This window comes from Marmota monax, unplaced genomic scaffold, assembly GCF_021218885.2.
Source record: "Marmota monax isolate L192 unplaced genomic scaffold, Marmota_monax_Labrador192_F-V1.1 WCK01_AAM20220418_F8-fsc00167, whole genome shotgun sequence".
In the NCBI taxonomy this organism is placed as follows: Eukaryota; Metazoa; Chordata; class Mammalia; order Rodentia; family Sciuridae; genus Marmota; species Marmota monax.
The window spans coordinates 2,795,342-2,813,944 of NW_026694116.1; the positions used below are offsets into that span (position 1 = coordinate 2,795,342).

The window sequence follows — 18,603 nt, forward strand, 5'->3', positions numbered from 1 at the left end:
AGAGGAGGGAGGAGAGAGGGAAGGGGCAGGTAGACGGGAAGACAGAGGGGGGAGGAAGCCCCAAGTCCCTCCCCAGACCTTCCTTCCCCGGGTGGACCCCTGTCGACAGCTCTGAATGTCCTTGACCTGCAGCCTCTGCGGCTCACCACCAAGGGCACTTCGGGGCCTTACCTTCTTCAGCCCTCTCCCCGCGGCAAAGAGCCGTGACACCTCCCCTGGGGCTCTGGCCTTCCCCAAGGTGGATCCCCAGGCTGAATCCCCAAGGGCGCCAGCCCCCACCCCTGCCCAGGGATCACACTGGGGTCCAGCCTGCCTCCTCCCCCACCAAGCACCCCGTGTGAGAGCCTCTTCACTCCAAAAAGATAAGGTACGTGGCAACCAGAGAGCCCCTTCCAGGTGACTGGGACCTTTGGTCACCTGGGTGGTGGGACTCTGTCCTCATTACAGAGATGGGGAAACTGAGGCCCAGGGAGGAGAGGACCTGCCCGCATCCCAGCCTGCTGCCAGGGCAGTGGGGCTGCGTACCCAGCTCTTCAGAGGTGCTGCCAGTTCCTGCCCAGACTTGACCCTGCCAGTAGGCCTTCAGCTGGGCATCAGATTCTGCAAATCTCCCCATGATTTTAATGTGCAGGAAGCCTGTGGACTCCAAGCCACCAGAATGGCTGCGGGGAGTGGGGGGATCTGCCTTGTCCCAGCACCCCCAGCAGGGGGCGATGCAACCCCACACTCAGGCTGGGGGTGTCAGCCTTGTCCCAGCACCTCCAGCAGGGGGCAGTGCAGCTCCACACCCAGGCTCCTGAGGACCAGCACACCCCCCCAGGTGGGGGGCAGGTGGTCAGCAGTGGTCTGGTCCCACCTCAGCCTCACTTCTAGGGACTCTGGTGGGTGGGGAGGTGGAGCTGGGGCTGAGGCCCCTCCCCTGTTCCTCCAGCTTCTCTGGCAGGTAGGTAGACATGCACACTAATGGCCTGCCACTCCTTCACTCTGGGCCAGAGGGGTCCCCAGCAGCCTGGACCACCCCCAAGAGAAGGCAGGGCCATTTGGGTCGTTTTAGGGGTTGCGGGCTGAGGTCTTCACAGGGGCCCCTTCCCTGACTCCCTCCCTGCTCTGGCCCCCATCTGGGCTTCCCTGACCACCTCTGCTCCCTCCTGGGTGCTGCTGTCCTTAAGCAAAGCAGTGGGCCCAGGTCCTCTGTCCTGAGTGTCCACTACCCGCACCAGGTCCTCCAGGGGGCTCATCCTCATTCTCTCTGGAGGCCCCACCCCCAAGCACACCTTTCCCCCTCACTCTTTGCTGATGGAAGAGCCCCTTCCCCTCGGGGCCCACACAGGGCCAGGAACGTGTGACGGCCCAGCAGTATCCCACCCAAGGCCATGCTTCCACCCCCTACAGGAGGTCTGAGACCCACCCCACCCTGGTCCCCAGGGTTCCCGACACCAGGCCCTGTGCAGGCTCAGCCCGTGGCCACCTGATTCTGCTGGTGAAACACTTATCGAGCCCAGCATCTCCGGTCCAGAGGGACTGCCCTGGGCAGGCACTGTCATGGCAACCAGGGGTACAGGGAGGCCGGAGGCCAGGTTCCCATGCGATGCAGACCTGGGCAGCTGCGGGGCTTCTGCTCTGATGGTGGAGCACTGGTGGAGCCCAGCCTGGGGGCTGCCAGACGTCTCCCATGCTCCCCCTGGAGTCCCAAGCCAGGGCCCTGCCCCTCCTGGACTTACCTGCCTCAGCCCTGTTGGGTCCCATCACCCACCGGGTCCTTACAAACCGGCACCCAGGGCCAGAGGCACCCCCGCTTCCTGTCTTCTCCTGAAGAACTTGTCCCTTGTGCCCTCACCCAAGTCCCCCTGCAGGTGAGGGATGAGAGTCCATGGGAGCCATATCCAGGACTCAGGAGTGTGGGGAGCCCTCAGGGTGTAGACCCAGCCTGGAATCTGTGCCGTCAGTGAGCGTGTGGAAGGCAGGACGAGGCCTCAGCCAGGCCAACAGCAGGCCCCTGGGTCCCTCTTCCAGACCAGGGAGGGGCCCCAGCATAGGACTATACCTCCAGGAGCCAGAGTGGGCAGGGCCCACAAGGCCAGGGGAGGCCCATGCTGGTGGGAGGCAGCAGCCCAAGGATTTGGGGAGTCCCTCACCTCTAGTGGGACTGGAGGTGGGCCAGGGGAGGCTGGAGGGCTGATGGGGTCCATTGGAGTTGGCAGCGGGACTGGCAGGGTATGTAGACAACACATCCTGTCCTGTGGTCTCCCAAGCACCCACCATTCCAGGGCCCCAAGCAAGGTGAGTTGGGGGTATAGTCATCCCCTCCAATCCCAGAGGGGCAGTGTCAGGTGTGGGGTCCTCCTCCACCAGGGGGCTGGCCAGCCCGCCTCCACTCTCCCTCCTGCTCCGTCAGTCCTCTGGGGCTGGGTCAAGTGTGAGCATGTTTGTGCATGTGTAGGTGTTTGAGTGTGCAAAAGCATGTGTGCATGCACGGGGCAGTGACCTCGGGAAACCCCAGTTCTTGGTGGCTGGCCCTTCTGCACACCACCAAGGGCAGGACCAGGCTCCAGGAGGGTGCCATCAGGACAAGGGTGCACAAGAGGGCTGGGGACACCATCGCCAAACTCAGGGCCAGTGTGGAGACGAAGGGCACCTATCACTGAGATGCAGACTGGGCGTGGTCGCTCTGCTACTAGACAAGCGGTAAGACGACTTCCTCACGCTGAGGCCCTCTGTGTGAACAGCTGTAGGGCCCGGTGGGGCCAGCCTGGGGCCAGGAAGGTGGCAACACATGGGCACATCCACTCATGGTGCCCCGGGTGCCAATGGAGGCTTCCTCCACTGGCCTCACTACAGACTAAACCAGGTGCCCAGGAGCATCAGAGGGGACACAGGGTGGAGAAATGGCAGAGCCTGAAGTTCAAGCCCCACTGCCTTGAGGCCCGACCCCGACGGGTAGAGAGAGGCAGGAGGGCAGGGGACGTGGTGGCCCTAGACCCACAGGAAGCCCCTGCGCAGAACAGACAGGACGGCGGGAGGCGTGTTCTGAAACACTCAGGTTTTGTTTCTCCGCTCACGTTATGTCTCCATGGGTTTCTTTTCCACAATTCCAACACCACCGTGGGCGGAGCCCTGGCGTCCGCCACGCGATGTTCAGAGAACAGTTACGCAGGGAAGAACTTCACAGTCAGACCGCAGGAAGGCAGGTTGCCAGGGACGGAGCACGGTGTCACAGGCCACTCGAAAGGGGAAGGAGACCCTGCGGGCTCAGGCCCACCTTCCCGCCCCCAGGATGGCAGCCACCTGCTGGTCTCACGGAGGTCCCCACGGGGTCCCCAGGATCCATCCAGACTGCCAGAAGCAGAGACAGAAGGGTCCCACCTGGCCACATCACCCACATACATGAGGGGTAGAATTACATTTGTACAAAAATAGATTCTTTTACCTTTCCCGACGCGTTAGACACCTTCTCTATCTCTGCGGATGCGTCACCCTCGCTAAGGCCGCAGCGGCATCCCAGCTGAGGCAGCTACAGACTGGGACCGGCTAAGCCGCTGCTCCGGGCATCTTAAAATAGATGCACCCCCTGGCCGCGGGGACTCACTCGACCCCACCCCACTCGGGGTCCTCAGCACTTGCTCACAGGAAGCAAATTTACAGAACAGGGAGTCAGTTAAAAACAAACAGAACACTGGCCACCGAGACGCGCCTCCTGTCCCTGGTGCGTGGCCTTCCCAGTCTGCACAGCACTCACGTGCTTGCCACACACCTGTGTGGACAGGGCCCAGGTCACACACCCCAGTTCCATGATGGGGACATCAGCTGATCACCCGCTTGGTGCCTGCTCCAGCAGGACCCCCTGGGAACCCCTTGGGCAGGGGGCTCTGCACTGTCACAGGTGCCAGCCTGGAGTCCCTGGGAGCGCTGACTTGGCAAACTGATGGTGTGCGGCCGACTTCCCGCAGAGACCATGTGCTTCCAGAGTGACGACGGCTGACACATCCCGGGCAGGCCACCTGGCTCCGGCCGTCCTCACTTCCCAGCTGGGGCATGCCATCTGAATGTCCAGGCAGGAAGGTGACACAGCAGAGGAGTATGCTTAGGCACCTGAGGCCCAGGGACCCAGGAGGCAGCAGCGGGAAGCAGCCCTGTTGTCCCACCAGGCCAAGGCGGGCATGGGCACGGTGGCTAATGAGCCGCTGTTAGTGCTATCTTTAGAAAATTAAAGATTGTCCCACCAAAATAATAATAATTACAAAAAAATCACCTTAATTGCGCCAGATTGGTAACACTACTAAAGGCCTGGTCGACACCCTGCCTCCCTCCAGGACCACTTGCCCGTCCACGGATCCCCTGCAGACAAACAGCATTGTACACACAGAATGTGACAGTGAGACTAACGAGAAGGGAAGGGGAGCCCACGGGACAGTCTAAGGTGACGCAGGACAGCGGACAAGGCTGCACGGACCAGGGGGACTGGGGTTCTGGTGTCGGGAGGTGGTGGCCGGGGACCTCAGTGCTTTACAGAGAGCTGGGCCCCCAAACAGAGAAGTCCCTGGGAAACCCCACCCAGGGCTTCGGGCAGCGCATGTGGCGGGGCGGCGTGAGTGCTGGGCACATCGGGTGCAGAAGGCACAGTGCTGGGTGGGGAACGGGGACCTGCAGAGCTCACGCCCTCTGCCTGTCCCACCATGTCCCAAAGGCCGCCAAGACTTCCCAGGAAAGTCTGGGAGGAGGGGCAACCGGCCCCGGTACAAGCGCGAAGTTCTCCTTTGTGTGTGCCCGAGCCGTGCTGAGAAGAGGGGCAGGGTGAGGGAGGACGCTTCTGGAATCTTTGATGGCCTCTGCCTCCAGCAGACTGGGCTGCAGCCTCTGCCCAAGTACCTCAGTTAGGGACCGACACACCTTTCCCGCGGAGGCCTGGCAATTGACCCCTCCCAGCACCCCCCACCAACCTCAGATTCCTCCTTCCGCCAGGGGCAGTGCACCTCTGCAGAGGTTGGGGAGACACAGGCCCTTCCCTGTGACACCTCCCCACCCCAACGGGGTCTGAGAAGTGAGCATCCAAGTCCTGGCGCCCAGGGGGCTTACAGTGCAAAGAGGCCAGTCCAACCTGAGAGCAGCCCACACCTTGGAGCCCAGCAGGCCGCGCGGGAGGGGCCTGGCTGGATGGGGCTGAGCCAGGAAGCAGCAGCCCTCCACCCTTCAGGGTGGGCGTGAGATGGAGCCCCCAGTTAAGGTTCTGGGCAAACGTCGTCCACAGACAACGTGGTGCTGGGGGCTCTGGCAAGGCCTGCAGAATCTTCCAGACAGAACCAGCCAGCCAGAGAAGAATCCATACGGGGGTCCCACAGGGTGTCAGCTGCTCCAGGACACAGTGCTTCTGCCCACCCACGTGGCTCGTCACCCAGGAGTCCCTCTGGGTCTCACTGCCTCCTGCCTCCCTCTGAGAGAGCCAGGCAGCCTCTAGCCTCCCGTCCCTCACAGAAGCCATCGGGGTGGCCGCCATCCACACATGAAGCCAGTGGAACTACATGGGGACAGGACAGCCTGTGTGCTGCCCACAAGGCCACTAAGAGGGTGACACACCACCCGCCTGAGACTGGGCCGTCCAGGAAGTGAGGACTAGCCTCGGTCCACCTCGCAGACTGCAAGGGAAGACTTGGGTAGGGAATGGGCCAGGGATGAGGGTCCGTCACCCTGGCTGAATGGGAACATAGGGTGGGGAGAAGCCGGAACCACACAATGACAAGAAGAAACCAATGGCCCTCATTCCTGCAGCCTCCAGGTGGCCCAAGCCTTGCAGAGGTCAGCTTGTGTTCTCAGTGTCCCGGGGCCAAGCTGCAAATTATCTTTGGAAAACAGGGCTATCCACCTCCACGCCAAGCACAGTGCGGCCTGCAGCCCACGGGCCCCTCTTGGCTCCCAGGGGCAGGGGGGGTCTTTTGCAATGAGATGCCGGCCTGCCCCACCGGCCCTTCCTCCTGACCCGGACAGGCCCTCACGGCTGGCCAGGCTCCGGTACTCAGAGCAGGAGATGGCTCACTCCAGGGGGCGCGCGCAGGGCATCCCTAGAACCAGCAACAGCAAAGGACAACCCAAACGAGGCGCCTGCTGCTCCCCCAGCTCTAGGCCCTGAGGCCCCGGAGCTCCACGGCACCCTGCAGGCGACACAGCAGGGGGCCTGCCAGAGCCGGCAGAGGGGCCTGGGTCTTGCCAGTTCCGGTCACCCTGGCTGCTGCCCTGGAACAGCCACAGCCTGGGCCAGAGACAAGCAGTGGTAAAGATGACGAGGTGGCAAACATCTCTTGGGATGGCAGCGACAAACTGCACCCACAGGTCCACACAGGCCAGGCGGGGAGGGCAGGGGCAGGGCTAGAGCCGAGCAGAGCAGCTGCGTCCAGGCGGGGCCCGGACCGGGCAGCGCACAGGCCGGCGCAGGCCTAGGTGGTCTGGTGTGGGGCCTCCAGCATCTCCATGAGGAAGGTGTCGATGGGCGTGTCCCCAATGAGCTTGAAGAAGAAGAGGTGCTCCAGGCACTTGAGCCCGATGGAGCGCAGGGCCGGCAGGCGCAGCAGGAGCTTGGCAAACCTGTCAGAGAGCGGGTGAATGAGGAGGGGCCGGGCACTCCAAGAAGACCTCGGGCCGAGGGCTGTGAGGAAGGACCTTGGTGACGCCACGGTGGCCGGCCAGGGCAGGTCCAGTGGGCCTGATGGAGCACTTATGAACATGGGCCTGTCCCACAGGCAGTGGGGCCACAGCGGGACCTTAAGGGGAGAGCAACGGCATGAACTGGGGGTCTGGGAGCCTCTGCTGGGAGGGCGTGAGTGGCGCCCAGGCGATGCCAGGGCTTGGCAGGCAGTGCCCAGTGGAGCAGGAGCGCTCTGTGCTGGAGCCAGCCCCTCCCACCACGCCCCCACGGGCACAGGGCCACCCCTGCCCAGGACAGCCCTAACTGAGGTGGGGCCAGAGGACCGGCCGTGGTGGGGGTTGGCTGCTAAGGCCCTGCCCACCCTGGGAAGTCTCCTGGAAAGGAATCGTGGGAGGAGAGGGAAAGAGGTCTCAGGGGCACTGGGAGGAGGGACATGATGAGGGACAGCCACTGCAGACCCCCGGGAGGAGAGTACAGAGGAGGGACAGACCGGGGTGGTCCTGGGAGGCTCCTGTCTGCCCAGGCCTCTCCACACCAGCCCTGGAGGGGCTGGGGGGGGCTCATTAATTATTAACAATGTTTTTATTTCCGGGGAGGAAGCCCTGGATCCTCGTTTTAAAGGCACAAATGCAGCCTGGCGTCTGGAGCAGGGCCAGAGAACAAGCCGTGTTCTGCTGAGCTGGCGAGATGGGTCCAGGCAGGAAGCCAGGAAAAACAAGCCGCCTGCCACCCCCTCCTGTCCTCATCCTCTGGGAAGTCTCGCCTTAAACCAAACCAGATGAGGGCTGAGCAGGCAGCAAGGACGCTGCTAACTGTGTGCGTGCCAGCTGGCAGGGGGGCTGGGCAGCTCCAGCTGCCCCACCCTCCCTGCACCCGACACCTGGTCTGCAGGTCAGGAGGCCGGGAGGCTGCGCGGGAGGCAGGTGGTGCCTTCAGAGAGCAGGGCAGGATCGGACCTCACACGAATCCCAAGAGTCCCCGCTCCCCCTACTGCACACCCAGCACTGTGGGCTCAGAAACGAGGAAAGACCCTAGTCCTCCTGGGCCCAGTTGGGCAGGGACAGAGCTGAGCCCATGCTCCAGCCACGGCCCCCTATGCTGTGCCTCTGTAAAGCTCCTACTGTATGCGATGTTGGACGCCCACTGCTGGGGGACGGCCTCACCTGCCGGGCTGCTCAGGGTACTTGTGCTTGCAGTAAGCCTCCAGGGACGCGTACACCTTCTCCCTCAGCGCCTCCACCTCCGCCGGGTTCGAGAGCCCCTTGGAGTCTGCAGGGAGAAGAGCCTCAGGACAGACCCCGCAGCTGTGTGGACTGTCTCTGGAATCCACCCCGTGGCTCAGCCCATGGGCGGAGGTGGAGCAGTGGGCAGCCTGCTCCTGGACACGGCTGCCCACGGCTCCCCATGCAGGGGGGCTCAGCGTGATGCTCACAGCAGGGTGCTCTGGACTTGAGGCCTGGCTCTGCCACTTGAAAGCTACATGGCCACAGGTCAGTCCTCGACCTCCGGGGACTCAGTTTCTGTACCTGAACAGTGAGGAAGCTGCTCCCCGGTTGCCACGGTAACCGAGAGACTGCACCCAGGTCAGAACCCCCCTGACGTGAACAGAAGTCACACCCGCTCCCTGAACACAAGCCTGTTCCTAGGGAGCAGCTGCAGCCCTTCCCGGAGAGCCTGGGATGGGAGTCCAGAGCTTAGGACCCGCGGGCCTGTGCCCAGGCTGCAGAGATGGCATGGTCTTGACCACCAAAACCACAGGGCACGGCTGACCGGGTGCTAATGCTGTTGCACTAGCACCGGCTCTGCCAGGCTGGGCAAGAGGCACGGCTCAGGTTTGCGGGTTGGCAGGGGTCAAGGCCAGGAGTGCCATGAGGAGCCTGTCCTCATGAGGCCTGGTGTGCAGGGGACACCGCCACAGCAGCACCAAGCCTGCTCCCTCCACGTCCTGCCACCACCCCAGAGAGAGAGGCAGCTTTGAAACCCTCTGCCCCTTCCCACTCAGCCGGCAGGGCGATGCCTCAGCGAGACCGCCCCTCCACCCTGCACTGGCCGCTCTGACCCTTACCTGGGAGGGGGCATCCTGCACACTGGCCATGCTGGGCACTGGCCATCCGGTGGCAGTGGCCATGAGGGGCATTGCCCATTTACTCCCAGCTTTTTGAGGGGCCCAGCCTGCTGCTGCCCCAGTGGGCCCCCCATAGCACAGTGCTGTACCCATGGGTGACGGACACTACCTTGGGGCCTCTGCAGTGGGAGTCCGGAGGGTGGAGACGAGGCCTGCCCGAGGCCTGCCCCAATCCTGCTCCATGCCGACCCCATGGCCATGGCCCCAGAAATTTCTGCCGTGGACCCGAGGCTGGAGAATGCTGGTGACCCCAGGACAGCAGGCCTGAGTGGGGGTCAACACTGACCAGGACACGTCAGATCCAGCCTGTGCTGGAGCCTAGGTGCCAGTGCAGGACAGCAAGGCACTCCCACAGAAGTCCAGAGCCCAGCTGGAGACCACGATGACCAGCACTGTCACCAGGCCCTGAGTCACGGGCTGAGGCGAACTGTGCATGAGACCCGGGGCCAACCCTCAGGAGGCATAGCTAGCAGCACGGCTGTCCTCTGCAGTGTGGAGCCAGAGGCCAGGCTTGGGCCTCCAGGAGGGGCGTACCGGGGTTAAAGAGAACGATGGCCCGCAGGCAGCCCAGCTCGGTCTTGTCCATCTGCATGTCCCGCATCTTGGACACCAGCTCCGTCAGCACCCTGCAGGAGGAGGCAGATTCCAAGGTCGGAGTTATACACCTCTTGTCAAGGTCCCTGCCCAGGCACACCTGAGGGACTCTGGGAAGCCTGGTGTGGCAAGGACAGCTGCAACACGCCAAGCTGGTGAGCAGCTGCCCAGACAGGGCCCAAGGGAAGAAGTGAAGCCCTGAGCGCCAGCAGCCTCCACACCAGGCACGGCCTCCCCACAGGGCACCTGTTCCCGGGCAGCTCGTGGAATTTCACACAGGGCACTAAGGAGGGGACGCCTAACCTCAGAGTCCAGGTGATCTGTGAACCTGCATGTGGGAGGCAGGGCCCCTGCCCCACCTGCCCCTGCCCTGCTCAGCTGCACAGTCCTGGCCACAGTATTTCCTTAGCTCACGGAAGACCTTCCATGAGGATGTGAGGATGCGGTCCTTCTAGGTGAGGAGCCAGGAGGGAGGGCGGAGCCATAGGGGAGGAGGAGCCACATGGTGAGGACCATAGAGAGGGAGGAGCCAGGGGGAAAGGAGCCAAGGGGAGGGAGGGGCCACGGGGAGGGAGGAGCCACAGGGGAAGGAGCCATGGGGAGGGAGGAGCCATGGAGGAGGAGGTCTAGCTTCCTGTCACCAGCTGTCCATTTCCAGAAGGGAGACTGTCCCACTCGGCCTCCTCAGCAAGGTGGGCCCCTCCCTGGAGCCTCTTGGGCATGCTCAGACTTACCCTCAACCCTCCTGGTCCCTTTGAGAGCCATAGCTGATCCTGGATCCCACTGGCCTATCTCAGTCACTGGACCTGGGGACCCTCCAGCCTAATGGCTGCCCCTGTCCCCAAAACTGTCGTATCCAGAAAGTGGAAATAGCTGATGAGGACAGAACCACTGGGGGCAGAGGGAGGTGGCCCAGAGGGACCCCTTGGGAGCCTGGGGGAATAGGCCCCTCTAATGAAGCCTAAGTGGGCCTCCTGTGGCCTCCTGACATAAGCTTGCTAAAGGCCCCAAGGAGTCCTGCAGCAGAGCCTTACGCACTGCGCAGACCAGGGTAAGGCACACGCCCTCTCCGCCTGCCACACCCGGGGCCCACGGCTGCTAGGCACTCTCCCAAACGTCTCCCTGCAGCTGGGAGAGTGCTCGCTCACCTCCAAACCCAGGGCTCTAACAGGCTGCCGGGCCTCCCGCTTCCCCTGGCCTGCTCCTCCTGGCCCCTGTTCCAGGAGCTGAAGCTGACACACAGGCCCCCAGATTGCCGGGGTCTGGCGCTGGCCCTCTGGGTTCACAGGTGGGGGCTGGCCAGAGCAGGGCCTGCTAGTGTAAACGGGCCCACCATTCCAGGAGAGTGACCCAATGGAACCCGCCCGACGAGGAAGGGCAGCCCTCCAACCAGCACTGCCCCTGAGTGTGTCCACTGAGCCGCAGCCGAGGACACGCAGAGGTGTAGCCACACGCCCCCTGGAGGGTGAGGAGCAACAGCCTGGGACAACTGCACTGTGTGCTTATCCTCGGGTTGGGCCACAAGATGCGCCCTGCTGCAATAGCCCCACCATCACGGCTCGGTTTGTGACGCACCAAGCTCAGCGGCACGTTCACAGAACCGCAAGACTGACAGCGCCTGCTGTCCTTACAGGACAGTCCGCTTTCCTTCTCCCAGTGAATGTACAGGGTGATAAAGGAAGAGCTGGTCGCAGATGAGCAGCAACATCAGTGGTGGCCATCGGCCACCCCGGACACCACACTGACCCAGGACCTCCCCCCACCCCACTCGGTGCACCGGCTGGTGTCTGTGACTCTCCTAAGCAGAAGTGGTGCCAAGCTGGGTGCTGAGGAGGCTGAGGCGGCCAGACTCCACGCCCACCCCACCTGTCAAAGATGGCGCCCACCCCTGCGCTGTGGGCACTGCTCCTGTGGACGTGCAGCCCGGTGGCCAGCAGGATCCCATCCTTCACGGCGATGGAGCGGTGGGAGAAGGAGGCGATGAGCAGCTCGTTCCAGCCTGCGGGAGGAGGCACAGTCAGGCAGTCTGCAGGCCCCCTGGCCCGCCCTGTCCCTGGTCCCCAGGCAGACCCCAAAGCAGCACGTCACAGACCATCCTTTCCAAACCCAGACCAGCATTCCCAAAGCAGGCTCCACGGAACCCTCTCTCCACAGAGTGCTCTCGGCAGAAAAGAGGCTCCCGGGCACCTGAGTGTGTGCACACGGGCAGTGACAGCCGAGCAGCCCTGCGTCCAGCACCTCCCTCAGCAAACGCAGGAGCTGCCTCTGCACGTGCAGGATGCTCGTGCCTGGAAGTGGGAGAGCTCCCAAGGACTCCCTCTGGGACAAACAGGGACCGCTGCTGCCAGCTCTGGGGGACCAAGGTGTACCGCGTGCATCGCACAGAACGGCCAAGCATTCAAGGAAAACACGCTCCTGGCACCAGGTTCCACACCGACAGACACAGTGGACGACAGCAAGAGGGCGTGGGGGAGAGACGCTGGACTTTCACGGCGCCTGTAAGCTGAGACTTACCAGCTTTAATACCCATGACCACAACTGTCCACAGAGACACCCGGGTGGTCACAGGCTCTGGGCCTCACGCTGGCCTATCCTGTGGCCTGTCCCACCACAAGCTGACTGCACTCCTATGAAGCAACCGCTGGCCCGCTTTACAGAGGGGAAAGGCAGCGGGGATCTGCACCGGGAGATGGGCTCCCACAGGCCACGCCTGCTCCCCACCGCGTCAGCCTCCATGAGTGCTCTGCACACTTGCCTCAGGGACCCCTTGAAGGAACCTGGACACAAGCCCGACCCCCATTTCACACCTCAATACTTGCAGCTAGGGGGAGTTCCCGCTGACCAGATGGCCTGAGGCCCCAATCTCTGGCAGACCAGAGGTACAAGTGGTGTACTGTCCCCATGGCCGAACTACCCCTTGCCAGGTCAGCCAGACCCTCCTCACTAGAGCCCACTCTCTACCAGAGGAGGCGCCTGCACAGCAGGACCCTCTGCAGACCAGACTGGAGCGGATTGCGGTCTCCGAACGCACGGCCTGGGGTATGGCCCCAGAGGAAGGGGGGAGGGAGGACAGGGCCTGGAAGACACGTGTAACCCTTGCCCACCTCGGTCCACCCACTGGCCAAACAGGAGAGGCACAGTGCCGGGTGCTTCTGTGCAGGAGCCAAGACTATTCTACACTGATCCTCAATGTCCCCTGGACAGGGGAAGTGGGCACCTGTCCAAAGACGGAGCCTCGCCTTGAAGCAGTGGACACGCACATGAAGTCAGCCCTGAGCACAGGCAGGCCAGGATCTCCCCAGGTCCCCATGGGCTCTCAGGACAGCGGCAACCCATCAGAATCCAGAACCACGGCCTGAAACCTGCACCTTGACCTTTCAGGCAGCCCCAGCCAGCCAGACCTTGTCCTGGGGCTGACCAGATCCAGCCCCTGGTAGCCTGGGCTTCAAACTCTGCTGGCTCCAGCTGAGCAGGCCCCACACCCCGGGGCTGTTGCAGGGCCTGGGGGGCCATCTGGCAGTGCAGCAGGGCCCCAAGTGCCACCACTCTGCTTGATGGGCATGACACCGCCAGCCCCTCAAGGGACACTCGTGGAACAGACAGGCACAGTGACGCAGCAGAGTCGGACCCTCCTGGGCATCAGGGCTGCACTCATACCCAGGAGGTCCAACTCTGGCTCTGGGATTCAGCCACCCCACCAAGTACCCCAAGCCAGTGGAACGTTGGGGCAGGCACAGAGCCAGGTCTGAGCTTCACGGGGCAGCCAGAGGCGGGCCAGCAAGGAGCCTCGGTGCGGGAGGCTGGGCAGGGAGACCCGTCCAGAGGCGAGGCACCATGAAGATCTCCCAGGAACTGGCCGAGGGGAGCAGTGTACCCACTCTGGGGACTTGGACAGCCCAGGTCCTGGGCTGAGGAAAGGGCCACACAGGCACCCAGTGCCTCATTGCTGAAGGTGGATATCACGGAGGGGACACACCAAAGGCCAGCACGCTGTCTATAGACAGCCTTGCCCACAGCTGTCAGCAGCCAGTGTCCCCAACACCCCGTTCTGCCACACAGGCGGGCAGGCCTCATGGTCTGCCCACCAGACAAAGATCTGCAGGTCCCAAAGAAGAACCCAGCTGTCCTCGTGTTCCATGCCAGTGAGGAAAGACCAACTCCTCTCTGCGAGGGATGCCCCACCTGGCCACTGGTTACCTCCAAGGACCTCTGGGTCAGGCGGGCTTCAGAAAGCCAGGGGAGGAGGGAGAAGCCCCGAAAGTGAGGGCAGAGCTGGGGGTGGACCCAACCTTGCCAGGCAGAATGCTGACCAGATTCTTAAAGAAGTCTGCACCCACAAAAGTGGGGGCTGCGCACCCAGCCCTGGGGGCCAGGGGCCGCAAGTGTAGTCAGGGGCCTGAGATAGAAGGCCATCCTGGCTCATCTGGATGACCCAACAGAGCACTGGAGTCCTTTTAAGAGGGAGGTGGGGGTCAGGGCCTGTGCGATTCTGCCCCTGACTGGGTAACTTCCAGAATATTCTGTGCTTCACAGGAAGCCATCTCTGGTTGCTTTTTTCTTCACTTTCACCAGGGACCTGCCTTAAGCTGGCCAAGGCCCTGCAGGTTGGGGTTGGTAACAGCACCCCCCGTGGGGCAGCAGGTGGCTGAAGTGGTAGGAACACTCAGGCCCCAGGACAGCAGGACCTCAGGGGGACTTGGGTAGTCATCAACACCATGGCCACTGCAGGAACCTGGGCTCCCCGCTGGGCACTCAGTAAAGCTGGCCTCCGTCAGCACATCCCTCATGTCCATTTACAGAAGAGGAGACAGCCCCGGGTGGCCTCTCTGGTCTGTGCACCCACAGCTAGCCTGACCGCAGCCCCATGTCACACCAGCGCCGTGCCCCGGCCCAGAGTGGGGGAGGCTATGGGAAGCATGAGAGGCCTGGTGGGCAGACCCCAGCAGCCCTCGCCTCTCAGATGGCCGCTGAGACCCCGTCAGGACCCCCTTAGGAGGGAGGGCAGGGAAGCGAGGCCCCAGGGCTCTCCCTGCAGCCCCAGAGAGCAGGAGTGACACCCGCACCACTGCTGCCCCCACCCCAGCCCTGGCCAGGTCTGGCCCCTCACCTGCCCGCAGCAGAATGACCTGATCGTCCAGGGGTAGCTCGGAGAAGTGTGGGATCCTCTTGGCCCACTCCACCAGCGTGAAGAGCTGCTTGTCAGCGGCCTGGCAGATGTTGGTGACGGGGTCATTGGGCTGTGAGGGAGAAAGGGCACGGTGCTCAGGTCCATGCGGCCAACACGTGGACAGAGCCAGCCTGGAGCAGGCCCTGCCCCATGGCTGACTCAGCAATAGCCCGAGAGAGGCCCTGGTCCTGACCCTGGAAAAGGGTCTTTGCAGGTGGGATTACATCAAGGTCCTGGGGACAGGAAATGACCCTCGACTATGGGGACAGGCCCAATGCCACTACAAGAACCCTTGTAGAAGGCAGGTGGGTCAGAGTGAGAGGAGGACCCATGAGGATGGAAGCAGAGGTCAAAGGGGACAAAAGGCCACTGGCTCGAACGGGGGCCAAGGAGCATGGCGGCCTCCAGGTGCTGCCCTGCTGACCCCCTGACCAGCCCAGTGCGGCTGACTCTGGGTTCCTGAGCCCACGAGCCGTGGCCCTCTGAACCTGTGCTGCTGTGAGCTGCTGTGTCGCAGTGATTCGTCACCACAGCCACAGGAAGCTCACGCAGCCCCAGGACCTCTGTGTCCCTCCCAGCAGGTGCTGAGCAGGAGTGGGCAGGGTCACAGAGGAGGGTGCAGCTGGGTGGGCCAGCCCCTCACTGTGGTCGAGGTGACACGGGAGTCCAGTTCTACCAGACACAGGCAGAAGCCGGGGTGGACACTGCCTTAGCTCAGACACAGGCCCAGGTGGAGGTCAGGGGCCAGCAGATGCCTTCCAGGAGTTCTGCCCGGAGGGGCTGCCAGCTTCCTGTCCCTAGTGGGGGGAGCGGGGAAGGGAGCCAAGGCACCGGGCTATGCTGCTGCAGGACGGAACCCCTGAAGCTCCCGGGAGGGGACCCCTTCCTTCAGAGCCGCGGCAGCCAGGGCATGGGCAGGAGGGGACCTTCGCGAGGCTCCCTTGGACAGAGACTCTCTGCTCAGCAGAGATGTGCAGTTAAACACCCAGGGCACATAAAAGGGTCTGCTCAAGTGGCCATGACGACTCACCTCGAGGCTGTGGGCCAGGAGGGGCTGGGGGACACAGGGGGGCCGGGAGGGAGTGTCATCACAGGGCTCCCTGGACGCAGCTTGCAGAGGTGGGGCCCCCTGCCGAGAGGGGCTTGCCCATGGCCCCCTCACTCACTCCCTCTGGGAGCCCCAGCACTCACTAGGCACCAGGCCCTTGCCCAGCGCCCCAACCTGAGGTGCCCAGCTTGTGCCTCAGCCTGGGCCTCCCCTCCTGACACACAGGCTGGACGGCAGTCCTCACTGCCCATCTGCTGCAGGACGGCCTGAGAGGTACATGGGGCGTGGTGGAGAAGAGGCCCCAGGCGGCCACGCCGGATTGAAGGAGACAGGCAGCAGGCGGCCCTGCTCAGAAGCCTCACCCAGAGAACTGGCCTCTGCCCGGGTGCTGGACGGCCAGCCCCCCGGAGGCTCTCCTGGAGCCCAGGGTGGCAGGCTGCCTCCAGGAAGGGAAGAGCAGTCCTAAGCGTCGGGGCCTGTGCAGGAGGGGCACACGGGGCTGGGGAACAGGTGGCGGGAGGAGGGGAGGCTCAGGTTGGGTCCCAGCAGGGCCAGGCCTGGGGGTCTCTGGGGGGGAGGGGCCGTGAGGGCTGCTGGCTCCATCCCCCTGTGCAGCTCAGGCCAGGGCTGCCCCTCTGAGCCATATTCAGCAGCAGACACCTAACGAGCTGCCACCTCCAGCCTTGAAGGAGCGTCGATGGGACCACCCAGGCCCTGCCACACAGGGGGGACGCCAGCTGCCCGAGCTGAGGCTGCTGAGCCCCCTCCCAGGGCCAGCTGGCCCATCTGACAGAAGGAGCACCCAGGCCAGTATACAAAGGGTGTCCAGCATGAGGTCAGACAAGAAGGCCAGCCAGGGGATGTGGCTCGTCCACAGGAGGCAGAGCCTGGCCCTGAGCAGCCTCCGTGCGGCTCTAGGCACCAACTCTGCCGGAAGAGCAGATGGCGGGATTTCTCAGCCTCCACCTCCTTCAGTTTCTGCTCCGTCTCAACCCTCCCCACGCCCCTCCCTCCCAGAGCAGAGGGGTGTGGGCACGGACCACAGACCAGGCAGAGCTGCTGAGGGTCGGAGCAGGTGGGGACTGCTCCACGGGACCATTCCTGGAAGGAAGGAGTCCCAGCTATGGACAGCCCGCAGGTCAGGGTGGCTGTGGACCTGGGGCACTGGGAAGCCCACCATGGGGGGCAGTGGCCACAGACATCCAGATGATGTCTCAACACCATGCTGGCCACGCCTGTGGCCGACGTGGGACCCGTGAGAGCCATCTCGACCATGGGCCCAAGGCAAGCGGAGCCTGAGGGTCAGCGCCCAGCCCCGTACTTGGACTCAACAATCAGCATCACCCAACCAACCGGGGGCACAGTGAGCCACCTCCTCAGGAATCCCATAATAAACGGGTCCCCCACCAGTGTGAGCTCGTGGGGACCAACAGTGCTCAGAGCGGTGCAGGTGCCTGTGCTCCAGGAAGGACAGGCACAGAAGTCCCCTGCCTGGGGCTCAGTACAGGCCACAGGCAGGGCTGTGCCCACAGTCTAGGGAGGGACAAAGAGCAGGAGAGGCTATTTCAAGTGAGGCCAGGGGAAGCAATGAGAGGCTAGAGGGTCTGACACCAAGGCCCTGGGCACGGCAGGGACAGCCCCGAGAGCCTCCCTGTCCCGGTCTGGTGGCTGTAGGGACAAAGGGGGCGGGGGGGGGGGGTCCAGGAAGGCAGGGGAAGGCCATGCCAAGGCCACTCCTACGGGCAGTCAGCATGAGGACAGCAGCTGGAGACCACGGAGCTGCCTTCTGCATTAACCGCATCACAGTGACTGCTGGCCGCCAGCCCCCTTGACGGCACTTGTGCCCTCCTGCCCGTGGACAGGGGATGGGGAGGCTCAGGGAAGTCCCTTGCCCAGAGCCATGCAGCTGCGGGCAGAGCCAGCCTCAGGGCCCACCTCTTTGGACTCTCTCCTAGGCTTAGCTCCTCATGCCTTCTCTGAGGGCATGGGGCAGGGACCCTCCAGCAGGGACCCAGACAGGCCAAACCCTACAGTGAACCCAGGACCCAGGTCCCTCAGAGATGGCTGGGGACACAGGACGTGGCTGCAGGGCCAGAGCTGCCTCCTGGCCTGGCCCCAGCCCCACTGGGGATGGAGACAGGGAAGGGTCGAGGGGCTCACAGGGTCTCCCGGCTGGGCAGAGGCCACATAGGTGGATGAGGGCCACGGCTCAGGCGCAGTAAGCAAGCAACCACAGGAAAGGGGCCAGCGAGCCGCCCTGCAGAGGTGGACACCCACCGAGCTGGGGTTCAGGCCCATGTTCGCCTCCACGTAGGTCTCCGTCTTGGGCTCGACAGCCAACTCAGCTTCCAGAATCTTCTCCACTGGCATGTCTTCGTTGGCGCTGCTGGTTGACTCCACCTCGTTCTCGTTCCGGTCCTTGCCCCGCTGCCGCTCCTCCTGCACAGCTGCAATGGGAAGGTGCTGTCACCGGCCTCACCTGGGCCAGCCAGCGGCTCCCAGGACCTGCCGTGGCCAGGGCTGGGCCGTGCCAACTTGGAGCCAGTGTGTGGATGACACCAGCAGGCCCGGGGCCAGGTGAGGGAGACGCGCCGTGCACAGCCTGGCCCCGTGCCCGGCCTCTCGGCTGGGTGCTCTGAAACCCAAGCCCACCTCTCATTAACTCACTGCACCCCGTGCACACCGCGGGAGCCTGACTGAGGCCCAGAGCGGGCTGTTCCCAGGTCCCCAAATCAGAGACGGTGGTCTGTGGACCTGGGGAAGGCCGGGAAGCTTCCTGGAAGAAGTGGCAAGGAGATCCAAGGAGGAAATACAGCAGAGAGGGCAGTTCCGGCAGGAAACGACCCGTGCCAAGGCCCGTAGCCAGAGGGAGCCTGCTCCTGACCTGCAGCAGTGCTCACGCTGGCCAGGAGCCAATGCCAGGGCAAATGGGTCAGCACTGTGCCAGGGCGAGCGTGAAGGCAGGCCCACGGCCCCCACACTGGGCTCTGCAGAGGGAGGGCATGGGCCCTGCCCCGCCAGCCACACTCGGGACT

At 63.6% G+C, this 18,603-nt stretch overlaps 1 protein-coding gene across 1 annotated transcript in view; it reads right to left on the reverse strand.

Annotated features, from left to right (window-relative positions):
- Window positions 1-3,025: 3,025 nt before the first annotated feature.
- Window positions 3,026-18,603, reverse strand: part of Rxra (retinoid X receptor alpha) — a 93,179-nt gene continuing 77,601 nt past the window's right edge. The window contains exons 5-10 of the mRNA XM_046465355.2: window positions 17,846-18,015; window positions 14,461-14,590; window positions 11,220-11,352; window positions 9,294-9,385; window positions 7,798-7,903; window positions 3,026-6,573 (exon numbers count right to left, since the gene is read on the reverse strand). Of these exons, the coding sequence (XP_046321311.1) occupies window positions 6,426-6,573; window positions 7,798-7,903; window positions 9,294-9,385; window positions 11,220-11,352; window positions 14,461-14,590; window positions 17,846-18,015 (779 nt within the window). The 3' untranslated portion in view covers window positions 3,026-6,425. The remainder of the gene's footprint in view (window positions 6,574-7,797; window positions 7,904-9,293; window positions 9,386-11,219; window positions 11,353-14,460; window positions 14,591-17,845; window positions 18,016-18,603) is intronic.